At 33.7% G+C, this 24,481-nt stretch overlaps 1 protein-coding gene across 21 annotated transcripts in view; it reads left to right on the top strand.

The window, feature by feature from the left end:
• Positions 1-24,481, top strand: part of ATP2B2 (ATPase plasma membrane Ca2+ transporting 2) — a 417,587-nt gene that overhangs the window by 321,786 nt on the left and 71,320 nt on the right. For 10 of the 21 annotated variants that reach the window (XR_005822948.1, XM_040568574.1, XM_040568581.1 and 7 more), the window contains 7 exons: positions 3,023-3,148; positions 4,910-4,942; positions 6,437-6,532; positions 12,915-12,956; positions 14,708-14,872; positions 17,130-17,344; positions 19,046-19,288. Coding sequence is in view for 20 of the 21 variants with exons in the window: in XM_040568574.1 (XP_040424508.1) it covers positions 3,023-3,148; positions 4,910-4,942; positions 6,437-6,532; positions 12,915-12,956; positions 14,708-14,872; positions 17,130-17,344; positions 19,046-19,288 (920 nt within the window). In the remaining variant the exon portion in view is untranslated. The remainder of the gene's footprint in view (positions 1-3,022; positions 3,149-4,909; positions 4,943-6,436; positions 6,533-12,914; positions 12,957-14,707; positions 14,873-17,129; positions 17,345-19,045; positions 19,289-24,481) is intronic. The other 11 variants (XM_040568587.1, XM_040568582.1, XM_040568591.1 and 8 more) reach the window with 5 other exon arrangements.

Here is a 24,481-nt window from a genome sequence, read left to right as displayed (position 1 = left end):
CCTTTTGACTTGAATGTGATTTGATTTTGGTTGTTTGGATAGTTGTTTTGTATGTTTGTGATGTTTTGCTCTGTCATGTGAAAGAGAGAAAATGACTTTTTAAGGAATCAAATGGTATCACAGAAATGCCATAGGAACAGTTCACAACACACTAAGAAGGTCTTTTTTTTTTTTTTTAATATATCTGACCAGTGGAGTATTTTTGTTCCTAATTTTCTTATTTCTGCTGAATTTTTCTCAAGGTTGTGATGAGATATTTATGGTATCAAAGTAGACTTAGTGTTGATACATATGCTGTCCTGTGTTTCTCTTTTCCTTTTAAGAACATGAAACTTTGATTACTTAGAAGAAGATTTTGATTATAAATATATAGTGGCATTGTTTGAAGACAGCAAATGGATGTGCAGTAATAAAAAAAAATGGGTTAAAAAAGAGGTTATGAGGAGATTATATATATTAATATGTATATGTCATGTAATGACAAAGGTTCCTTTTGTCAACTTTTGAGATAACTCAATGAAGAGAAAACATTTAAATGAGAATCAACCCCCTTAAAATGCTTTTTTTAAGAAAAGGAGGGGGAAGGAATCTTTCCATGTCCATTCAGGTTTAGTAGGTGTGAAAGCTCAATAAGATTCTCTGTGAGAAATTAAAAACACCCCCTATTTGTTCAATGCCACAGGCTCATAATTCAGATGGTTAAAATCCATTTTGCAGTAGTTTGCAATAAGACTGAGGATTCTTCTCTATTTCACTGTGGCTTCAGACATCCCTTCCTCCAATACGTTTCAAAACTACAGGCATCAGTGAACAACTTCACTTTTGTTTCTAAATATTGAGTGATAAGTAATGATGGCATTGGTTAAGTGACAGGGAAGAGATAGTTGAGAATAAACATACCAGAATCTTTACCCCATTAGCCACAGAAGTATTTAGGATGTCAGTTAATGAATTTACATTACTCATGCTGTCAACAGAATGAAAGAAACAATGATTTCATGTTAATGAAAGTAAATGGGGAACCTTACATTTCTGGCAAACTTTAATTGTGGAGCAGTACAATGTTAGTTTTGAAGAGAGGTGAGGATCTAAGAAACAGTAGAATAAAACCCAGAAAAGAATAGTAGTTTGTCACAAATATCACAGTGACAAGGCATTAAAGTGGTTATTATAAGCAGTAAGAAAGTAAGAACTGTTTCTTTGTTTCTTTTTCTTTTTTTGATCACAATGGTCGAATTATTTCTTTGACTTAAAGACTTGAATTCTTGTCTTAAACAAAGAAATTACTTAAAAATAAGTGTTTTTTTTTCCCCCTTTTTTTTCTTCTTTATTATTCCTATAAAAGTACTTTAGTTACTGGATTATATTCTGATTCCATCTGGTCTGATTTTTCTTATGTCCCACAGATGCATGTCTGTGATAATGACTAGTCCTAATACATAATGTATTTCAAACTATAATACCTAGGATAAAACAAATTGTTAAATAAGAAACCAGTTTTTGAGCAGATTTAGTTAACCATGTGTTATCGTTAACCAAGTTAACTGTATTTCACTTGGATTATAAATATGCTTTTTTTTTTTTCTTTTTATAAATATATATATAAACCATTTTCTTCTCAAAGCTTTTCCTTTGTAAGTTATAGTCTGTTTTTGTACTTTCCAAACTATTTCCTCCTTCATCAAATGCAGGAAAGAATTTGAAAAACTCCAAACCCAGTAAACTTCCAGCTACTTTCAATCTGAGTTTACCCTGCCAAATTCACGTAGAGAAATTGCTTTTCCTCTGGGTCTCACAAAGACTTACACTTAATAGGCAATGCTATAGCTTAATAGGCATACGTAATTTTCTACCACTAAAGAATAAAATATAAAGCATATTTCAATGAATAGCTTCATATACGAGTAGTTTCTCGTCATTAGGGTATTCGTTTTTTGTCTAGTCCATAGGAACATAATCATGTCACATGACCAACCAATCCACTGTATGTCTCTTAATATTCACGATCTACTAAGGATAGATCTATGAAAATGTTGTAAAGTGTTACAAATTTTTTCCAAGATGTTAGATCAAAATACTACATGACTGTTCCTAGTTTGTTTATGTTTCCACAACTCATAGCAAAAGGTTTCTAAGAGGCTGTGATGTTAGATACCCCCAACATTTGCTTGAATAAGAGTTGTAAATTAAAAATTTCTACACAATAAAGCATGCATTTTTTTCTCAAAAGGAATTTAGTTAATATAATGGTGTAATTACCTAGTTAAACAAATGATCTTTTAAAAAAAAAATTTACTCTGCATTTTAATTTGTTTTAGACTAATAGAAATCTTTGTACACACTGATTTTGTTTTCCAGTGTATCAGATTCTTGCTGTTTGGGAAACTCATGATTTAATTGAATTTAACATCCCTTGAAGATTTTTTTCAGTATTGATTTTCAAGTTTGAAGATGTGAAATCATCTTCAAAAATATTTTTTCTATGCCTGTAAATCAACCATAGCTGAAAAAGATGAGAGAAATTGCACATATGCTTTTGCTTCGGTTGTGTAATAGCACTCCATGTATAGTCAGTGTAATCTGGACAAAAATCTCAGAGGAATATTTGCAGAACTCTGCAAAAATATTTCTGAAGTTACAAGAATTAAGTATGAAGCTGAATTATCTTCCAAACTTGTGTAACCTTTGAGTTAGTGACAACATTTCTTTTTAAAAGGGAATGTAATGTGTGGCTAATGAATATGCATCGTAAGATTTGCTATTAAACATCCATTTGTGGTTGAGAATACTATATAACAATAAGGATTATTTTTGATATGTAATAATATAGACCTTGATGTAGATTTAAAAAGTGTAACAGATCTCTCTCCGTACTAGCATATGCCTTGTGTAAAATATTTAATGGTTATTCTTTTTAACTTTTATATATATATATATATACACGTGTGTTTATATATATATATATATATATATATATATATGTATGTATGCATAAGCAAGCACTTATATTGTGTATTTTCAGGTACTCACGTCATGGAAGGCTCTGGACGAATGCTTGTAACTGCCGTGGGTGTGAATTCTCAGACAGGCATCATCTTTACTCTGTTAGGTGCTGGAGGAGAAGAAGAAGAAAAGAAAGATAAGAAAGGTAAATTTCACAACACACATGAATGCTCCCAAGAAAGCACTTGTTTTTTTTTTTTTTTTTAAGCCAGAATTCTCCTCAACTCTTGACAAACAAACAAACAGATTTAAAAAACTTTTTTTAATTCAATTTTGTCATTGCACATCACACTGGAAAACTGCAAAAATGGTTAACCAATAATATACATTGGATAACAAGATGTTTTTCCAGTGTTAAATTGCAGACTCTCAGTACATAATTAAATGCAAGGAAGTACATGGGCATACTCCCATTGCTATATCTTTTTGCATAAATCCATACTCACCTAAAATTTGCAAAGGTTTTGCACTTGTCCACTTACATCTATGTAATATTGTTTTTTCAAAACTCAGCCATGAAAATTACATCTTTTTTTGAGCTTCAGACATAAAATAAAGATAAGATGTGGCTTTTTACTAACTTAGTTGTTTAATGTCAGTGACTGATTTTAGAGGCATTTTAATTACCTAAGGTGTAGAGGTCATACTAAGAATAGCAATATGGAATAAAGTAAGTAGCAGTAAATGTTAACAGAGAGTTTAACTCTGACATCATGTATCAGTTGATGAAATCAAGAAATGTTAAGATTTTTCCATCTTATTATAGTTTGAAGTCATGAGCAACTGCTACTGTCTGGGTTGCACACCAAGCAGACATGATTTAACATGTCCTTTGCAGTTTTTGTTCATACAGTCGTTTTGTAAATCGTTCTAGTCTACTTTCAGAATTTTGTTCCATGTTTGTTCTAAGAATATTTTTCTTTCAGACATGCTTAAGGTCAATTAATATGATTTTTTAGACACTCCCACACTTTTTAGTGCTTTTTACAGTTAATAAAGGAGTAGTTACAGTTTTACAGAACATTTTACCTATTAGAAAGCATGATTTCACCTTTATTATTTCTGTTCCATCCTTTCAATTTGAAGCAGCAGATAGGAATGCCAATTCAAAACGGTTTTCACAACATAGATTTTCCATTCAGAAATGTGTGCAACAAGTGGAAGTCCTTATGGAACCCAGAAATGCAAAATACTTATCAGGCATGATAAGTTTGCAGAACTTTAAAAGGAGAAAGACCGAAACTTCCCAAAGTAAAACTCTTTCATGTCAGACTAGTTTTGAACAATTTCCTGGAGTCTAATCTTGCTGTCACTAAAAGGATGGAAAAGACTCCTAAATACAGATGTTTCAGGATCTGGCAGCATCTGTTTTGGCAGTGTATAAGGATATTCTAGAGGGGAGGGAGCAACATGAGTTTCTGCTTGAAAGTAACAACTGTCTGTCCTGAGGTCCTTTGTTTAATGGGATTGACCTTCTCTGTATATTATTTTGATCAGGACGCTGATGATTTTCTCATGTTGGACTGTGGATAGCTTGGAAGACAGTGAAAGACAAATCTGAGGTAGCAAAGTAATGCAATGCACTGTGCTCATAACGTACTTCCCAGAGACAGAGATACTTACAGGGATGTGTAAGATCTTTTTATGCAGATGCTAAATCCAATTGGATATAGCTACAATACCAAGAAAATTCCTTCACATTTTGTACTGGCTCTAGCAGCTTTGTGCTAGTGCAGAAGAGTGCCTGGGCAGAGCTGATGGCTGATTAGGCCTGAACTCAGATGATGTACTCTCATATATAAACCTGCAGTTCTCTAAAGTCCTAACAATCATAAATGTTTGCTTCAGTCTTATGTGGGTGTATGCTTTTATTGTTCATTAACATTTTGTAAAAATCATCATACAGGTGTGAAACAGGACGATGGACATCAGCTTCCAGGTAGAGTAAGAATTCTGCCACATCAGATGAAAGGATGAGGTCTTTAGCCAGCAAGCTTTGGTGCAAATCAGGGTTGAACTAATGATTAAAATAATTGTCTTTGAATCAATCCAGTTAAATTAAAGAACAATTTCAAATCAACAGGATTGTTCATGGCAAACATTTAAGTGCGCACGCACTGTTGGTGTTGCAAATCTGAATGTTAAGCTTGAATACTCAGTTAATCTCCAGAAGTAAATTACAGTACATTAAACACTGAAATGCATGATTTGCTTTTAGCAGTTCGTGCTGTGCTGGTTAATATGAGCATCCAAATGGAATAAAAAATAAGCATGAGTAACCAAAACACTGTTGTTATCATCAGAATAATGAAATTTGCAATTGAAATTTTCATGAATATACTTACACATGGTGTGTTTTTAAATCCTATATGCTGTTTATTTTCTTTTTTCTATTTACCATTTGTAAATAAGACAAGATGATATTTCTTGAATAACAAACCAGTACAATATGAAACAGTCACTATGGGTCAAGGACTGAGGAAGTTCAAGAGTCTCAGTCCGGATTCACTGCAGGACTTCTGTGTTCTGTTGTGAGCAATTACCCAACAGAAACAAGGCAAAACTTATTTTATCTATTATTTACAGAGATTAATTTTCTCTACAGTAGTATAAAAATCCACAATAAAATAATAAAATGTTCTCAAAGTTTTTCATATACCTGTTAGGAAAGATTGCTTGACCAATTTATCTGATATGCAAATAATTGCTGAAAACAAAATGAGAATTTTATTTTCTGTTACTTTTTTTCATTTCACCACAAAACAGAGGCAATTACATAATGCCTATTATTTGGATTTGAAACAACTCATTATTCTCCACAAGACTATATTTTCCAAGATTGTTTCTTCTACATTTCTACATACAATATGGAAAAGTTTAATGTTTCTCCTCAAATCAATGTGCAACTAGGTTTTTAGAGGACAAAGATTGAGCCAGCACCTTAGACTGGGCTGTGCCAGCAGTAATACATTGTAATATGTAGCTTTGCATCAAATGCAAAATATGTAATGTTGCAGATACAATGTAGCATGCAACATATTTTAAAACTACTGATACATTCCACAAATTTATTTACTCAAGGGAAATATTTCAACCATTTTAATATTTCCATAACTCATAATTTAAGAAAAAAAAATATAGAGAGGACCATATGTAGTGTGTACAATTAGTTCTCACCAACTGTTAACTAGGTTAAACATCTTTCTTGTTTGTTTAGTTGTTATTATTATTACTCCATGTATGAATTTTTGCCTTTGTAATGACATTTTGATTTTGAAATTTATGTTGATTAATTTAAAACATTGATTTTGGCGAAAACAAAGCCACAGTATATCATAAATGTTTTTGCTTTTGTCATTTGCATTTGTTCATGTTGTTATTATTTATTATTTATTTTGTTGTTGTTGTTGTTTTTTTACCCATTATTACTCAGTAGATTCTTCCCATCCCTCCTCCCACCCTCCTTCAGCCACAGATGGTGGAGCAGGTGCAAATGCCACTGATAATGCAAATGCCAGCTTAGTCAATGGTATGTCAAGAACACCTAGCTTGTTTTATTTGATAGATTTCTCTCCTTACTATATAAGATTCCCTCTTTCTCTTATGAACTGCACAGATGTTTTATGTGCGTGTCATTACCCTCTGAGAGCTCCTTTTCCACAAACTCTACAGCAGCTTATGAGATGCCACAAAGATGTTATGACTGAATTACTTCATTCACACAGAATTAAGCATGGGAGAAGAACAAATAGGAATTATGATCTCTTTGCCATTAATTAAAATTGCAATTAAAAGGAACAGTTAAGTAAGACTGTTTTCAAAACTTTTGAGTTGCCTTTACGTAGAGTTTCATTGTAAAACACATTTGTCAGCACAGATCTGAAGAACACCTTGATAAATGGATTGTACCTTCTTCTGATGTGGCACTCTCATAAGTATTGATATAGCCTTCGTGTAGCTTTGAGAAATAGTGCTGGGGTCGGGAATCTGGCTCAATTTCTACTTGCAGTGCTTTCATAAAAAACTTCTGCTGCTTTCAGCATCTTTTTGAATAGAGACTGACAGCAAAGCAAAGCTTGGGGATATTTGTGTATGCCCTTAGATAGTGATCATCTAAAGAGCCTGTTTGCACTGACTGTGTGTATATATATTACTGTGGTCAAGTTTGACCGTCTCTTAATACAGCTTCTTGACCCCACTTGTAGCATGGAGGTATTTCAGTGTCTCTTCTAATAGTCTAATTCCAGTATTAAATAGAATGGGTCAAGATTAATCTAGGCATTAGAAGAGCTATATTTTTCTGGCATCAAATACATTAGTCTATATTTGTCATAGAGACCTTTCCTTCTTGTACAGCACCAGTTACCTAGCCATTCTATTTTTCATCAAGTTGGTGACTTTTTTTTTTTTTTTTATGTGGGTCAGTGGTTGGGGCATTATGTGTGTAATGCTAGTTTCTGACACAGCATTGCCAAGTACTAAACAAGTATTAAGGTTTACTAGTGTGAGAACCTTTTTAAAGCAATGACATTGTAAATCCTTTGAGCCTAATTCTAAATAATTTGATTATAACTTAAAAGAAACATGTAAGCAGACTTAAAATTTTCCTCCTGCATATTCTAGGTTTGCTGGGAAACTAGGATTTCCAATCCTGACATCTCACTGCATGGCAGATTTTTTTAGTAAAGCAAAGGAGTGGCAACTTTTTTTTGAGTCTCAAAATCTTGTCTGTTTAAATTTGGCAGATGAGCTTTTGAGAACACGAAGTCTTACACACAAAAATGTCACAAAACCTTGTTGGATCTAAAGCAGAACTGCAAAACTTTACTCTTTTCCAATAATATAGGCAAATTCAGAAAAAAATATTAATTCTTCCTACAAGTCCCATCTCTGTGTTATCCCTAGACCATTCTGGTTCCAACACCCCCATTTCAGATTCCTTAAAGACCAAGAACCAGGAAATGAATGAGGACTGTTTCATTTTCTATTCTTGATGGTTCTACTTCCTTGTGTGTAAAACAAGTCTGTGCATACAACACTCTTACCAGATGTCCTCCTTCTGTCCCACTGGAGATTGCAATATTAAATTTTGCCGAGTACTAAGTTAAGCATCTAAGTGCTTTGCTCATTGAAAACCATTGCTCAGCAAGAGGCAGAAATGAGTCTTGAGTTATTCTAACCCAGTCTCTCTGTTAGCATGATTTAGCTGCTTGGTAAATATCTGTTGTGTTTGGTCTGAATGCCTGAATTTCCTATGGAAATTGAGTACCAAAGGATATTAAATGGGTGTATAAAATCAAGTAAATATGGGACTTCCTATCTTCTCTCCCACCAGAAACAGCAGTTACTGTCCCTGCTTATCTCAGAGCGGTAGTTTACATACTCAGTTCTTTTCAGTGCACAAGGTGTAGAAGTGAATTGTTTGTGCAACTGAATATCTTTCTGCTTTCACCTCTTCTGAGGTGAGGCAGTCAAATGAATTCTGCACATCTTTGATCAACATGGAGAGAAGAAACTTCCTTAATTCAACTTTCTTGATGGTGTGTTCAGAGGAGAACCGTGACAGCAAGCAGAGTTAAATTTTAGTGCTTTGAAATTGTCTGGGAAATTGCCATAGTCTGGTTTCTGTTTATACTATGCATTTTTCTAGTCAGCAGTGACGATGAGTTGAGAATACTTAAAAGGTAGCTATGTTTTGCACAGGGGTCGTCGGAGAAGAGAAAGGAAGGAAAGAAGTTCTAAAGCGAGGAGATCAAGTTCTTGTAGCTGTTTTTCCAATCTAGATTAAATTATTTTTTTCAATAATGCCTTAGAATTTTCCCTGAGATATAACTGGAAACAAGCATTTTTACCTAACGTTTAATATCTCTGTGTAGAAGATACCTTCAAATATGAAAAAAATATTATATGCTTGAATAAATACTTAGAACAGGAAATGATGTTGCTTGCTAGATGAAAGTCAAAACGTTACAATTTAAAATAAATTATGTCGTAGTTACCAATATTCAGTTGACACAGAAAAATGCTTTTTATTTTCAGTCAGTGATAGTGATAAAGGCGTGTAGGCTTGTGACACATCCTGTTGTTTGCCACTTGCTATATAAGGAACTATCACATACTAGTAGTTATTTCTAGTAGTTGAAATGAAAATGCATAATTTTCTGATGGTCTTTTTTGTTAAAATAAATAAATAAATAAATAAATCCAGAAAATATATTCAGTTCTTAAAAGGTTACAAGTTTGGGTTATAAGCAGATCAAAAAATTTTACAGAAAGGTAGTAATTCATGAATTTTCCTCTGATATAATAGTACAGTATTTAGAAAATATAAATTGTTATAACGTAAATATGGGAAAAAGCAGTGCTGTTTGTTTACAGCTTGTTTATCCCAAATATGATTTGGTTGCAGAAAGCAATGTTGGTCATTGGCCAGCCTTATTCCTAAATCAGGATTTCCTTTGTGTGTGTGTGTGTGTGTTACAACTCATATAATTTTTTATTTAAAATTATAAATTATAAAATAAAAATATATTATAATTAAAATTATAAATTATAAAATTTTCCTATAGAAATACCATACCAGACTCAGAGAAACGTCTCAGCTGAAATACTTCACATCTACTGCTAATTCTATCTGTTCCAGCATATGTATACTTCTGTTCTTTTTCTGCAAAGCAATTTGCAGTTTTAATATATTTTAATGTATTTTCTGAATTGCAAGAGGAGTTATTTAATGCATAAAATGAATATGCATAAAAGAATTATCTAAAACTTCCTATTTGATCAGTGGCATCAGAATTATTCTTTTGTAGTTAACCTGTGTTTTACGAATGCATTGATTCTGATATCATACTGCATGGAAGAATTCCTAATGATTCACTTGAAATACGTCACTTCTCCCCCTATATATAGATTTGCAATGTGCGTCTGTTCTTACTAGCTGCATAATATAACTGACTTGACATGAAGAGAGCTGCAACTCATTTCTATTGCAACATGAGACATTTTGGAAGATAGTAGGGTATTTTCTTTTTTTTTTTTTGTTCTATCACAGAACATGAGAATATAACTAGATCAGTTTCTTTAGGTGATTTCAAGTTGTTCTTCCAATGAGCAAATAATTTCTATTGCCAGCAGTAGGATTTTGTTATTTTGTCTCATTAACTCTTCATAAAGGGCTGTGGGAGGGAAAGGGAAGTCTTCTGTGGAAGGTTTATTTGCTGAAGTAACCTTTTGGGCATAAGAACTTTGGCATTAGTGATGTCATGGGTATGTTCCAAGTAAAGAGATGGGAATTTTCATCAGGTAAAGGCAACATGCAAAACATTTTTTATTCGAATCCAAAGCTTCCAAAGCAGCTGCAGAATTCAGCTCATATTAAGAGGCTCTGTAGCCTTTTCTAAACTTTCTGATTTTTTGGCTCTGCTCAGAAAAGTGGTAGAAATAAACACAGATTAATTCCCCCAGATTTCAGGGCACACTGTCCCTTTTATTTACTTATTTCCAAAAGTAAAAGAAAAAAATACAAAATTATATTAAAATATATTTCTGAGGAATTCTATATTGCATTTAATATAAAATATTAATACTTACTAATCATTTTTGTTTTTCTAAACAATGCAGAAAGGTCAGAGAGATGGGTTAGTATTTCTGGTCCTAGCACAAACTGAAATAAGGATTTCTCAGCAGTAGTGATTCTGTCATCTTGATTTCTTCATAATTTGTATTCAAGTGGAAACTTAAGATTCAAGAAATTAAAGGAAATAATTTACTTCCCTTTACTGTATTCTTTCCTTTATCATAATTACTTATTCTTTGTTATTTTAAATATATGTATGTTTACATTGTTGTTAATGATTGTCCATTTTGTAGGTAGCTAGGGTAGTTGAATTCTTAGTTTAACTCATTACAAAAAATATTATGCCCCTATTAAAAAGCAAATGTAGATAATAAAGTTAAATATTTTAGTTTACATGGAAAACAGTAGTGCATTTTGTGTTTGCCAGTTGTGAAGCTCTTTTTTTGTTTGTTTTTGTTTTGCTTTTTTTTTTTTTAATTGAAGAATCTTTAATTCTACTGCTTTAAGCTTTTGAATTGTGTTCAAAAAAATAAACTGTAAAGCAGAACATAGAGCAGGCTACGTCTGCTCTAAATTAATGTGTCCCAGCTCTTAAGGAAGGCTTTTTCCACTAGCCAGAAATCTGAATCTCTGGTGATGTTTTATGTCTTCCTCTCTCTGTATTAAAAAGCATTCTAAGATAAATAGTGATTAGGCAGATATCAAGTTCAGCTATGGTGTTTTTTTGTTTTGTTTTGTTTTTTCCCTTCAATTTTTAGATGAAGCAAAAATTTTTGAGCAAATATCACAATGAAAACAAACTTGTTTTTGCCCAGGGTCATAGATTCCTGGGAAGACATAGGTCTTTGGAAGATAGGTATCACTTGTTTTTTAAAATCGTATTATAACCAAGGTGGGAATAGAGTTAAAAATAGACAAGCAGTTGATGCTAAATAGTCTACTTCAGCAAACTTTAGTAATCCATCTGAGTACTGAGATCCTTATATGTAGCAAAACATCCATTCCTTTAATGTAACTCTGCACTTTGGAATTTCTCCATGGCTGTAGCCTATTAGCCTGGGGTGCAATGTCATTTACAACCTATTTGGACATTTTTGCTCTTTTTAAGAGAATTAAGTCTTTAGTGATCCCCAACTACTGAACGTACAAACGTGTAAGAAATGCATCTTAGCCTTTCAATTTTGCTACTATGTATTCACAGCATAGAGTGAAAAAATTAATGCATGTATTGAAGCATAATATCTGCTGCTTTACTGTGCATGTTAATTCCTGCTCTGTTAGCACAGGAAGTCTGAAGAGCAGGACTTACCTGCTGTAATTTTTGTTAACAAACTCTAATGATACTTTTCTTACTATAGAGTGTCAAAAGTCCTGTGAAGAAATTTTAACTATTAATTTTCCTTAGTGTTATTTTGCTATTGGGCTTTATAGCTAACTACAAGAAGAGGATGTCATCCATTTGGAATATAATATTTACGAAATTCAAATAGTCTACTCCAAGAGATTAATTTATCACTGTGACAGTTTCACAAGTTATCCCACCAAGAAATTTTGAATACACTTGATATCATTTACTAGTTATACCAGAGTTTTGTATGCTCTAACTGGTATTATTACCATTTTAATTGAACATACACTTTCAAATGGTATATTGTCAGTTTTAAAGAATACAAATAATGATTTAGGTATGGTAAGACTAAATATAGCTGAAATATTAAATTGCAAATTACAGATGCATTTGACATCTCTCTTTAGGATAAATCTGAATATAGGATGACCACCTGGCACTCATATTTAGAGGAGTAACTTGCTAAATAATATAAGTAAGGAAGATGTCATTTTACAGTTTTATTTATTTATATTTATTAACACTTATTTTTATATTTTTTCTTAATTTACTAAAATATTTAATTCTGGCATACATTAAGGAGGTCATGCTCTATACTACCGTGTGCCAGGTTATAACTGTGGTTTTATTAAATACTAGATATCTGAAAGTTCACTTCATGTTTATTATTAAAATTCTACTTTCTAGTAGATTCTCTTTATTAGTATCAGCCTCACAACTTCTGCAATTTGCTCAAAAAAATGTAATGATATTTAGTATTTTATGTTACAGCATTGAACTTGACTGCAGTTACTTGAATGTGTCCAGCTAAGTTGTCTATGCTTCTAATAAACACATAATAACAAGGGCTACTGATCATCAATAAGTATCTGTAACATGCTCATTACTTTTGTCTGCCTTTTTTATTTAAATTCCATTTTCATGTTCTGTCTTGGGTGAAGATTGTTTACTGTCTGTTGTCTGTTGAAATTTTTCATCATATAGGCAAAATGCAGGATGGGAATATGGAGAACAGCCAGAACAAAGGTAATCTTCTTTCCTATTAAGCAGGTTGTGGATTTTATGTTTAGCATATGCAGGTAGATTCTGTTAAAAAATAAAATGAGAGTTTGTGATTTGTGCATATATGTAAAAATGGCCCTATTCAAACAATGTTGAAAAAAGATCCTACCAAAGAAATTGTAGAATTGTAATTCATAGAATTTTGATGTATCAGATATTTAGGATAGGAAAAGATCATTATTTCTAATAAGATGTTTTTAAAAGATGCTGTCATGTCACGAAGCTCATTTGGATTCATTTTTCTTGTGCAAGTTTTGTATGCTATGTATCATTAGTGAATTTCCAACCCTCTTTTTGATATGTTTGGTCACCTTTGGTGTTTAATGATATTGTATAAGCATATTTTTAATTGCAGGGAGAAGGTTAAAAAAATAACAAAAGGAAACTTTAATGCCTCAGGTTATTTAGCAATGTAGAAGTGTGCTATAATGATAAATAAAAGGAAGATTAAGAATATTAGGTGTTCCTTCGTTAATGTGCAATCTCAGGAAGAAATAGAAATAAATATTTTGCTTCCTCTGAAGAAGTTATGTTTCCGTGTTTTGTTAAATAAGAGACACCAGATATCATGATTTCTTTAGATTATACCAAGTAAGTAAATTAAACTATAATTTTCTCTTCTTTTCAGATAATTCTAAACTTTGCAAAGGTGGTAGATCAGAAATAGAACAGATAAACTCAGTTGTTAGTGGTACAGAACCATTAAATAAAATTATACTAAATGAATACATTTTAAAGTTAAACAAAACAATTAGATTTCTAGGTCAGATAAGCATGATTTTGTAAAAACTGATCAGGAATGTCAAAGCTGAGCAGATCTGTTTCATCTCATTCTGTTTAATTTACTTTTGTCTCCTTTCTATACAAAACTGACACACACACATATATAAATTGGATTTTTTTTTTTTTTAATTTAAAAAAACTCTTGCTTTTTGATACTAAAAGTTTCCTTTAGCATTAGCATTCTTTCAGGAATGTATGCTTTAGCCTGTAATTTTTTATTTTTATTTTTTAAATGGGATAATTATGATGGTTTTGCTATCTGACCTGATGGTCAAGCTACTTGAACACTGAATGCTAAGGAAACCTTTTAAGTCTGGTATTACTCTAGAATAGCGATTCACAAAGTGTGGTCCACAGGTTACAGAGGTGCCTATGCAGTCAAGCAGGTCTGTTTGTGGAGTGTCCATGGAACCACACTGCTTTTAAAACATTGTCGTTAAAAGTAAGATTATAAGAGTGCATTGTAATCTGTGAGGCATACCAAAATTTAGTGAATTATAGATAGTCAACTTGCTAAAATGTTTAAGATCTGCTATTCTAGGAAATCCTGCAGTACTGATGTACTGTTACTTGCCAAGTGTTTTGCAACACATTAAGTGATATATATGTGTATAACACAGAATATCATTGGCTATAAACAAACAAACAAAACCAAAAGTAATGGTTTTCCTGGTACTCAACAAATGGTGTGTTACTTATTCCCATGTTTGTGAAGTGCTCATGGGTACACTTGTACATTTGTGCCCCTGCGGAACCCCGCTGGGTCCTCGTGTGGGCATCTGTCTGCTGTGGGAGCAAAGGGTAATTCTGTGCATAGTTCCAATCATCAGCCCCAACAAGGGGTGTTGCTGGGGGTATTCAGTAAGTATCAACACTAAGAGAAGAAGAATGGAGAACAGTTTTGGAGTAACAGTTTTGTTCTGCATTATTAGCCAAGCAGCAGGACGGGGCTGCTGCCATGGAGATGCAGCCACTGAAGAGTGCAGAAGGGGGAGAAGGAGATGACAAAGACAAGAAGAAATCCAACATGCACAAGAAAGAAAAATCTGTCCTTCAGGGAAAGCTGACTAAGCTGGCAGTCCAGATAGGCAAAGCAGGTATGACTAGATAATTGTCTGAATAGCAGTGTGTTATAGTAACAACAAAGGGTTTCTAAGCAAGGTATTCTTAAAAGAGTAGTGCTTTATTACTGCAATATTTAGAAATGGATTGTCATAGTACTGTTCTGAGGACAGTAGGTGGTACTGAAGATCTTGTATCTTCAAAAACTCGGTTTTGACCATCAAGAAACAGAAAGCTTTGGGCAACTTGGAATGTAATGAATATTTGAATCAAAATGAAATGTAGCTTACTTGATACTCCCAAGTGCAGTAATTACGCGATATTTAATTTCCTCCTCCCTTAGAACTTCTAAATACACAGTTTCAGAATCTCTAATATCATCTCAAAATGTCACTCTCACAATATTTCCCCCTATGGATTCTGAAATCGTTCTGTTCTCTCTTAATATCCATGTTCATGCCTTCTATCCAAATATGACATATCTGTTGACTCTTGTATCCAGTACCATCTGGCCCCTACTGTTAAAAGTCCCTTCTTCTCCAACATGCAGGTAGAAAGTTAAGATCTTTCATAATGACATAATGTTCATTAGTTTTTTTGTTTTGTTTTGTTTTTCTAGTAGTATTAAAGAGATCTTGGTCTCTTTAGTTCTACAGATCCCTGACTGTGGCCATACAACAGAATCCTAACTTCCTCACCTCTGTTGAATCTCCTTTATACTTCTTTACCAATCTCATCTTTACCCCTACTGTTCCTTCTAATTATTTTCAGTTGATTACACTTAGCCGATTGCAGAACCCCATGATGCCACGTCTGTCTCTTTGCCTGAACAATGCATGACTAAGAATTTACGCTTATCATCTTTTTAATATTCAATTTCATACTTTGCCCACTTTCATATTCCACAGGCTTTTCTGTTTTCTTGCTAGGCGTACAACAGTATGCACTGATATAAAAACACTTCATTTTTCATGATTATTAACTTCCTAGACTAAGTATTTTTATACATTGCTTTCTGCTTATTACTCTCTCTGGTGTTTCGGAATGCATATAGATGTCATTTTTAAAGTAACAGTACAGGTCTTTCTAACCATACTGTGACAAGTAATATGAATTAAATTAATTATGGCCTCACTTTTTTTTTTTTTTTTTCATTAGGCAATCTATGGAAATGTCTTGTATTGCCATAAAGATTTACCTGTATATTTTAATGGATTTTCCTTTATCCTCTGGTATTTAGTGGTCTCCCTGAGTTATCTGTTTCCTGTCAACCTTAACATCCTTTATTATCCTTACCTTTTTATTTATTTATTTTTAACCTCAGTCAGGACATGGAATTCACAGAATCCTCCTTCTATTGTATGATCTCATTAGACAGAAATCAGTATATTCTGAAATGCAGGCTTGGCTTCTTATTCAAAGCCAAAGAGCACTAATCATAGCAAAGCAAAATAGATGTTCTAATGGCAACCGGTTTTTATTTGTCACTTAAATCCAGGAACATAATTGTGCAGGAGAAATACTATCTTAGCAATATCTGTGTCATCAAGAGAGCATACATAGTCCCCAGGATCTTCTTAGAATTCTGTGAAATATTTATTAGACTCTCACATGATATACTGTCAGTGTTGTACTCTTTTGAGACTCTCCTCACAAACATATGCACTGTTTTCACATGTCCCTTTGAAAAGGGAAACCTTGGAAACACTATTATTAATCATTTTTTTTTTTTTTCCAGAAGACCAATTACATAAGTGTGGACAATTATATATTATTGTTTTTGACTGGATACCTCAGTCTAAAATATTCTACATAACAAAATAAACTAAAAGATACTCCTTTTCTCAAGCCTCTCAAGATAAACTTCTTTAAAAAGAAAGATGAGGAAACGTTGTTTGAATATTTAGACTAGCAAAGTAACGTACTAAACTTGAAAAACTTGGCTTAATCATCAGGACTCTAGACTTACTGGGAAGTGTTAAAGGCAGCAGTGAGATGGTGCTTAGAAATGGTGCAGCAGCATCCGGCTGTTCTGAATCGAGTCTTTCTTTACTCATTAGAATGTATGGCCATTGCAATTGTATTACAATAACGGTTTATGTTGTAAACGTATATTATAGTAATGTTTTCCTCTACATTGTATGATTTACTATTATTGGTACTAGTGGTAATGTAAAATCTCATGTAGAGTAAGAAACTAATTCCATATGAAACTCAAATATAAATTTCTAATTGCATGTTTTTAATTGTTTGGGTTTTGCCTCATAGTAATTGATTATTTTTATTTTTCAGGTTTGGTGATGTCTGCCATCACTGTAATCATTTTGGTACTCTATTTTGCCATCGACACCTTTGTGGTCAAAAAGAAACAGTGGCTGCCTGAGTGCACTCCTGTCTACGTTCAGTATTTTGTTAAATTCTTCATTATTGGTGTTACTGTACTTGTGGTTGCTGTTCCTGAGGGACTTCCACTTGCTGTCACTATTTCTCTGGCTTATTCAGTAAAGGTAAGAGACATTAAAAATAATAATGGGAGAAAAATACTTTTCTGTTGAGTTTGCTAGTACATTATTCTTCAGCTTTTATCAGCTTTGATTAAAGTCAGACTATAAATTAATGCCATTAAGATGTTAATGAGAGTGACATTTCTTTACAGTACTACTTTGCTTTATATTGAAAGTGTTTACGACAAAAATGAAAACATGTATACATGCCAATATGCATCTTTAAAACTACACAATGCAGGAATTTCAAACAGTAGAAATATCTACTTAGTTTACATAGCTACCAGGTATTTACTGAGCTGGGTTTGCTTTGAGAATACTCCAGTCTTTTAATATACTTTGTCTTCAAACTTGCTTTTACAATAGTAAAAAGTTTTAACAAGGATTTTAAGTTCTCAGGATTTTATTTTTTTTTCAAAGAAAGCAAGGTTTTTCTTAAATGTGGTTGTAGATGTTTGTAGTTAATGTGATTCGGTTAGGAAATTAAAGAGGATTAAAATACCGGACTTGCGGATTACTCCAGTATCTGTATAAGAGTTTTCTCAGATTGCTTTAGCAATTTATTCAGATGGGCCTTATGTAAACATTCTAGGAATCTCCGATGAAAATTCTGTAGTTTATTTCCATTTAGGATGTAAAAAAATAACATAAACATCACAAAGAAATAGCTTGATTTATTTTTTAGGCAAATATCATTAACAAAAATACTCAAGAATGTGATTTTTCTAGAAGAGACTGTAGCTGCTTTAAAAATATTTCCCCTTCTCCTTATGCCCTTCACCCAGCAGATACAACACATCCATGTGTATCTGTATTTGCAGTATCAAACTGTAATATGCATTTGTCTTCAACTGGTGATACTGTGCCCTGAAAGTGTAAGATACTGTTCTGAAACTAAGGGTCAGGTGATTGGGCACAGAATTCTTTAATAATGAAAACATATAAACAAGGATAACATCTGCTTCCAGGAAGACTGTATGTCTTGTGAAAAATATGCACTGTGGAATGGTGGTGGGGTGGTTGTTGCGGTGGTTTGGCTTGGTTGGTTTGGTTGGTTTGCAAGATGTGTAGTCGCTCTATGTGCTGCAAAATAATGTACTGGCATTGGACACGGTATTGAAAAGAAGGATGAAATATTTGACTAGACGCTCAAGGTTAAAATAAAGAAGAATGTGTCTGGAGGATTATATCTCACAAACAATTCATATTCTGTGCAGTTACAGCAGTTACAGATTTTGTTCTAATAGGTAACTTAATTTACACTACTAATTACTCTTGATCTTTAGCTTTAATTCTAATTACACTAATTCTTTATGTTTAGGAGTTAAGCTGAAAGAAAAAAACAAAAGGAAACAAAAAATTGCATAATTTTATAATATTTACTATACTGATTCTGTTTAAAAAATCCTGTTATCTTCAGGTACTTTAGCTAATTTTTTCTGTTCTACCTATTTCTTAGAATAAAATAAAATATATATATATGTGGAAAAAGATGGAACTATGTCATTTTATCAAAAGCAAAATTATTTCAAGATGATCACTGGTTGTCTGTAACTAGGACTTTTATTACTGGACCCAATTAAAGTTCTGGTTGAGCATTACATGCTAATGAACAAGACTGAATATATGCTTTTGTCCTTTGTATAACTGATTGAGAATTTGTCAAAGCAAATCTTGAATGTATTTTATTTTGCTTTCTCTCAGAAAATGATGAAGGATAACAATCTGGTCCGCCACTTAGATGCTTGTGAAACTATGGGTAATGCTACAGCCATCTGCTCCGACAAAACAGGGACACTAACAACCAACCGGATGACAGTCGTCCAAGCCTATGTCGGTGATGTCCACTACAAAGAGATCCCTGACCCAGATTCTGTACCCGCCAAAACCCTTGAATTGCTGGTAAATGCCATTGCTATCAACAGTGCTTATACTACAAAAATTCTGGTAAGCTGGGCTTTCTGTCACTAAAATGAAACATAGCAGGAGTTATATTTTTTTAAGCATTGTTAATTCCTTAACATCCTGTTGTTGATCATCAATTGTTAAATACTGTTGAGGTCCTCAAAATGAGAGCAAGTTGTAAAAATGAATTATCTTATGTGTGGGTGTTTTTCTGTGTGTGTGGGGGGGTGTTTTTTGTTGTTGTTTGTGTTTTTTTGTTTTGTTTTTGTTTTTTGGAGAATAGGATTGTACTTGTATATACAAGACCATGATATATTTTAAAAACTCCTGCTGTTGTTGGGTTGGGTTGGTCTAATCTGTATACAGGTAACTTTACAAAACTAGTTTTCATTGATTCTTCATGTGTGTAAAATTTTTTTGTGTGTGTCTAAGAATCTTCAATTCTTCAATAAGACAAATGAGATTGGTTAAATCAGTTAAGTTAATACAATTAACCGAAGTTAATGCAGTTAGTAATGCTAACTGGATGTTAGTAACAATCAACATTTGGAATAAGAATTTTTAGAGATAACTTAAGCAAACGTGTAAAGTGTGTTTGTGGCAAAGGTGCTTTGAAATGAATGCTCCTGAGGACAAACTGTTTAACTAGGGCTAGTATCTGAAGTGAGGCTACAACTTCAGCACCCTTCAGTCATCTGTGTCATGATGCGCCCCCCTTCAGTTCTCACTGAAAGCTCTGGAAAGGGAAATGTGAGGAGAACCAGCCCCAAGACAGCTTGACCTACTTCTTACACTGGCAGTGGACACGATGGCTCCAACAGCTCAGACAGACCATGTTTGTTGACACCTTGCAGCTGAAATCATCCAGCAATGTGAGAGCACCTCTTTTCTTGCACTGCAAGGAGAAGTAGCTGTAGTCAAATGAGGTTTGAGCTACCCCTTTTGACTTTAAATTCAGATACCCTGGAGCTACACATGTTTCAGCTGTGAGGATCCAACTAACAGTGCCTGTTCCCAGCTGAATCCTGGATCTCATTCTTCTTTTTCCTATGGTCTGTCCAGGTTAGCAGGGTTGATGAAATGAAAGATGGGCCTTCCTATTTTGGAAGGTTCCGTGTAAATGCTGGGTGGATATTTTATGGCAGTGGCTTTTTGAAATCTAATTTGCATATTTAAAAATTAGTAAGAATATTTTTCTGTTGCTGAGTAAATGCATGTTTTCGTAATTTGATTGTTGGAGAGAGGAACATACCCATATATTTTAATATAATTACAGCCCCAGTACATCTGGGTACTTCCTTCTGTAGGAAGTGAAATTGGACCAAACTCAGCGTCAGTACACAGACTGGAGTTAAGACAAGGTAATACAGACAGATAGGAATGAAGGGGAATAGGCAGATATGTGCATTTGTGCTTGTATAATTGCTGCAGTGGTAATGCTAGTCACCAGCATCAGTCCTAGCTGTCACTGTGGAGTTCAGTGTTGGGAGTGCTTTGGTAAAATGTTACCAACATTGGCAGGATTTTACTAATTTCTGAGAGATGATGTGGCACAGAACAGGCAGGTTGGCTGGTAGTCAGGTACAACTGGGAGAGTAAGACTCAGCATCATCTGCGCTTCAGTTGTTTTGTGTTTTGCTGCTGCTTGTTTTGAATTCTTGAGATCAAACACAGTAATGAGGTGTTTTTGTTCAACTTCCATACGAGTTCAGGCTCTCTGAATCTCAGAAGTTTAACTTTCTGAGCAAGATGTGGTAAGACATTCGACCACTTTCCAAAGGGATGCATCTGTGATATATGTTTAATGTCCTCTCTTTCTCTTGTGGTAATAGTTTCATTCGACAGAAAATTTTCTCGTCAATCGTAGTTTTAAACTTTCATTGTGGTCTCAACATAGTGGTTGTTTTTTACTTTCCCCATAGCTAAGACTCAATGCTTCTCACTAAAGTTAATGGTATGTGCCTATTAAAAGGAGTCAGTGTTTCACCACTTCAGTTCTTTTACAGCTTTGCACGGAAATCAACTCTCTGAAAAATTGAAAAATGGGTGAAATTCTCTGGAAATCACCATTGTTTGGATGCATATCAGATGACTACTTGAACTCATCTGTATAAAATTAGTGGGGATTTTTTAGCTCTAATAACAGCATTGTAAGGTCAAGCCTTGCAGTATGGACCCTGTGAGAATACACCAGTATCAGAGGAGTTATTGTTATAGCAAGCTTAAGCTAAAGTTTAAGATAAAATGTGTTGCTCCAAAGCCCTTATTCATTACAAATCATAAATATAGAAAAAAATATGTAATGGATGTTTTTTCCAGGATGAAGTGTGCAGAATTACTTTTCTAACTGCTAATACTGAATGCATGCTTATACGCTCATTCTTAGGGCATGTTAAATCAAATTGTGAATATCAGCTCAAACCCAAGGGCATATGAGTGCTATGTCACAAAGACTGAATGTTACATATTCTATTATTAGTTATATAGTTACGTGTACACTGTAAATTGCACATTGCATGAACTTCTGTTCAGAGTAATCGCATATGGGGCCGTAAAATTAGTCAAGATACTGTGCTGAATGAGAAATGTTCCCTCTTGCATTATCGTTTGATTAAGGGGCAATTGAATCGTTGATAAAAATATAAAAAGAAAATAATATCGCTGTTTGTAATAAAAGATGTGAATTTCCCTGAGATCAAACACAAATTATTCTAACTAAACAATAGCATCATTATATATAGTTCTTTTTAATGCTTTCCAAGGATTAAGTTATTGTGTGAGCTGCTTTTGCATTCTGTTAGCCTCAGAGCAACTGTAGTGCTGCTGTTATGCTGTTTATGTGAAGCTGCTCTCCAGAAAGTCTTTTTTTTTCACCCAGTATTAATGTTTTATATAGCTTCCCCACCCCCTCCCCACGGAAGTAAAAACTGCACTTCATACATTTTTGCATGTAAGCTGTGATAAGGACTGTAAAGCATGTCTTACTCTGAAAACAAAATTTGCATTTTGGGAATGCTTAGATTTCACTTGGAGCAGAGGTACATTGATCTCAAATATCATGGAGCAGTAATGAAATGGAGTCCAAATACTAAAACCAGTGATTTGAACTCTTTCGAGCTCTTGCTTACATAAATTCCATTTGAATTATAAAAGTATTTATTCTTTTAATTTCCTGAAAGCTGTCAGAGGGCAAAGATGACATGCTCTCTGGATGGGTATAGTATGTTCTTATTAAAAAGAGATCACAATTAGCATTAAGTTGAGTGATTTTCAGTACCAGTGGAAAAACTCAGATGAAACAGTTACTGTGATCTAACACAGGCATTTCATTAGGTACTTATTATGTGCCTAGGGAGCAAAAAAACTACTTGTGCTTAGGTGGATAGCTGGATCAGTATTAGGAAGGCTGTTTTCAGTTCTGAAGATCTGAAGCATCATTTACTGCATTTGCACAGTATTTAGCACAATGTATTGACATCCTTTAGCTGGGACTCTTGAAGGAAAAAGATGGATACGTCACAGAAAAGTGCAAAACATTTACTGCTTTCCACAGCTTCTGCCAACTTTTGAAATGAAGTAAACATATGGTAGTTTACACATGGATAAATGTCATTCAAGTAATGAATGTGACCTGGTACAACCTATTGGACAAAAAGGTCTCTATTGGTTAGAACAAAAAGGGTGAATAAAGAAATAAAGAGAGAAAAAAAAAAAAGACAATTTTATTGCAGTCAGAACAGAGAAAACGATATGTTTCATGTTTATGGTATAGCACAAACCCACCTGCTTGTTACATTAACATCTCTCTAAGGAGATAGTGAAGATACCCAGGTTGTTGCCCGCACCCAAACTCCAGTTACATTCCTACCCTAGCTCCAGATGAGGAGCTTCACTGTGCACTCAGACAGACCTCTACTCACAGGGCTGTGCCGATGAGTTTGAGGGTCCCAAATACTCCCAGCAGGGAGCAACAGGAGCTCCCCACAAGCTGCCCTGAGAAGGGGATTTGGCTGGGGGAGAGCGATGCTGAGGGAGTGGGATAGCTGTAGGGTTATGTGCAGCATAGCTGCGGGATGGAGCTGCAGCATAGACTCAGCCATTAAGATTTACTGGGAAAAAGAGAAAGGTATTAATTCATCTTATTGCTTTCTGTAACTACTTTTTCATGCATATATAATGAAAGATCGTATTAAAAAAGTGGAACTAAATTTCTAATGTCATTATACTGAAAGCAGTTCAAGAGGTTTTGGCACAGAATTTTTTAGTTAAAGATAAATAGTTCTTTTAACTGATTGTCTGATGCAGAAATAGTGGAATGAATGCACTTTATACTTTCTTGGAGAAGAGGGGTGGAGGGAGGAACAGGTAGTATGAGAACCATAAAAAGAAATGGCATTCTACAGAAGTGAAATGGTAAAAGTAACTGAAAGTAAGGTTTTAAAAGTGCACAAATAAAATAAGGTTTTAAAAGCACAATAGTACCTTGCAGGAATAAATGAAAATATATCATGGGTATTGAGAATGTGGATGTAGTAGCCAGAGGAACGGTTTGTTTTATTCGTGAGGAATATATTTGCATCCAGAAGTAGTACAGCTATCCAGGTTGTTGGGAGACTTTAGTTTCCCCTCAGAAATAGTCTTAAAAGAGGTGTATAAAGTACAAAATTTACTTCTCTTTTATAGAATTATTTTTTAAAACCATCAAATTTAAAGTCTTTGGATTTCATTTATCAAATACTTCATCTTGTCTATTTTTTTTTTTTTTAATTAGTGGAAAAATGTTCTCAGTAATAATTTATATACACGTACTATTTAGCCAACAGAAATTCACAGTCATTTCCTTTTACCTTTCATAATTCCATCACTTTCAATATAGTAAGACCTTCCCAGAAGATGTAAAGTTGTGTTCAGGAATGTGGATAATTTGGAAGTTTGTTACTGAATTAATAAAAGAACTTCATAAGTGGTAGGTTAGTTTATGGATTTTTCCATACGTTTCCCCAGATTAATTTAGAAAGTTATCCGTGAGTGAAAAGAGGATGGAAATATCTTTTCAATGGTAGTTGCTTGCAGCTCTCTAATTCTTGTCTCACAGAGCAGACCTTTTATCTCTGCATATACATACATGTGTGTATTTATATGAACTCTTGTTTTCAAAATAGAATGGAAGACCCTAACAATTAAAGATTGTGTTTCATTTCTTACACCAGACTCAAAACCCCCGAATCAGATAAT

Source organism: Cygnus olor, chromosome 10 (assembly GCF_009769625.2).
Source record: "Cygnus olor isolate bCygOlo1 chromosome 10, bCygOlo1.pri.v2, whole genome shotgun sequence".
NCBI classification, from domain to species: Eukaryota; Metazoa; Chordata; class Aves; order Anseriformes; family Anatidae; genus Cygnus; species Cygnus olor.
The sequence above is the reverse complement of the archived record's forward strand: the minus strand, read 5'-3'. Positions and strand labels throughout refer to the sequence as shown.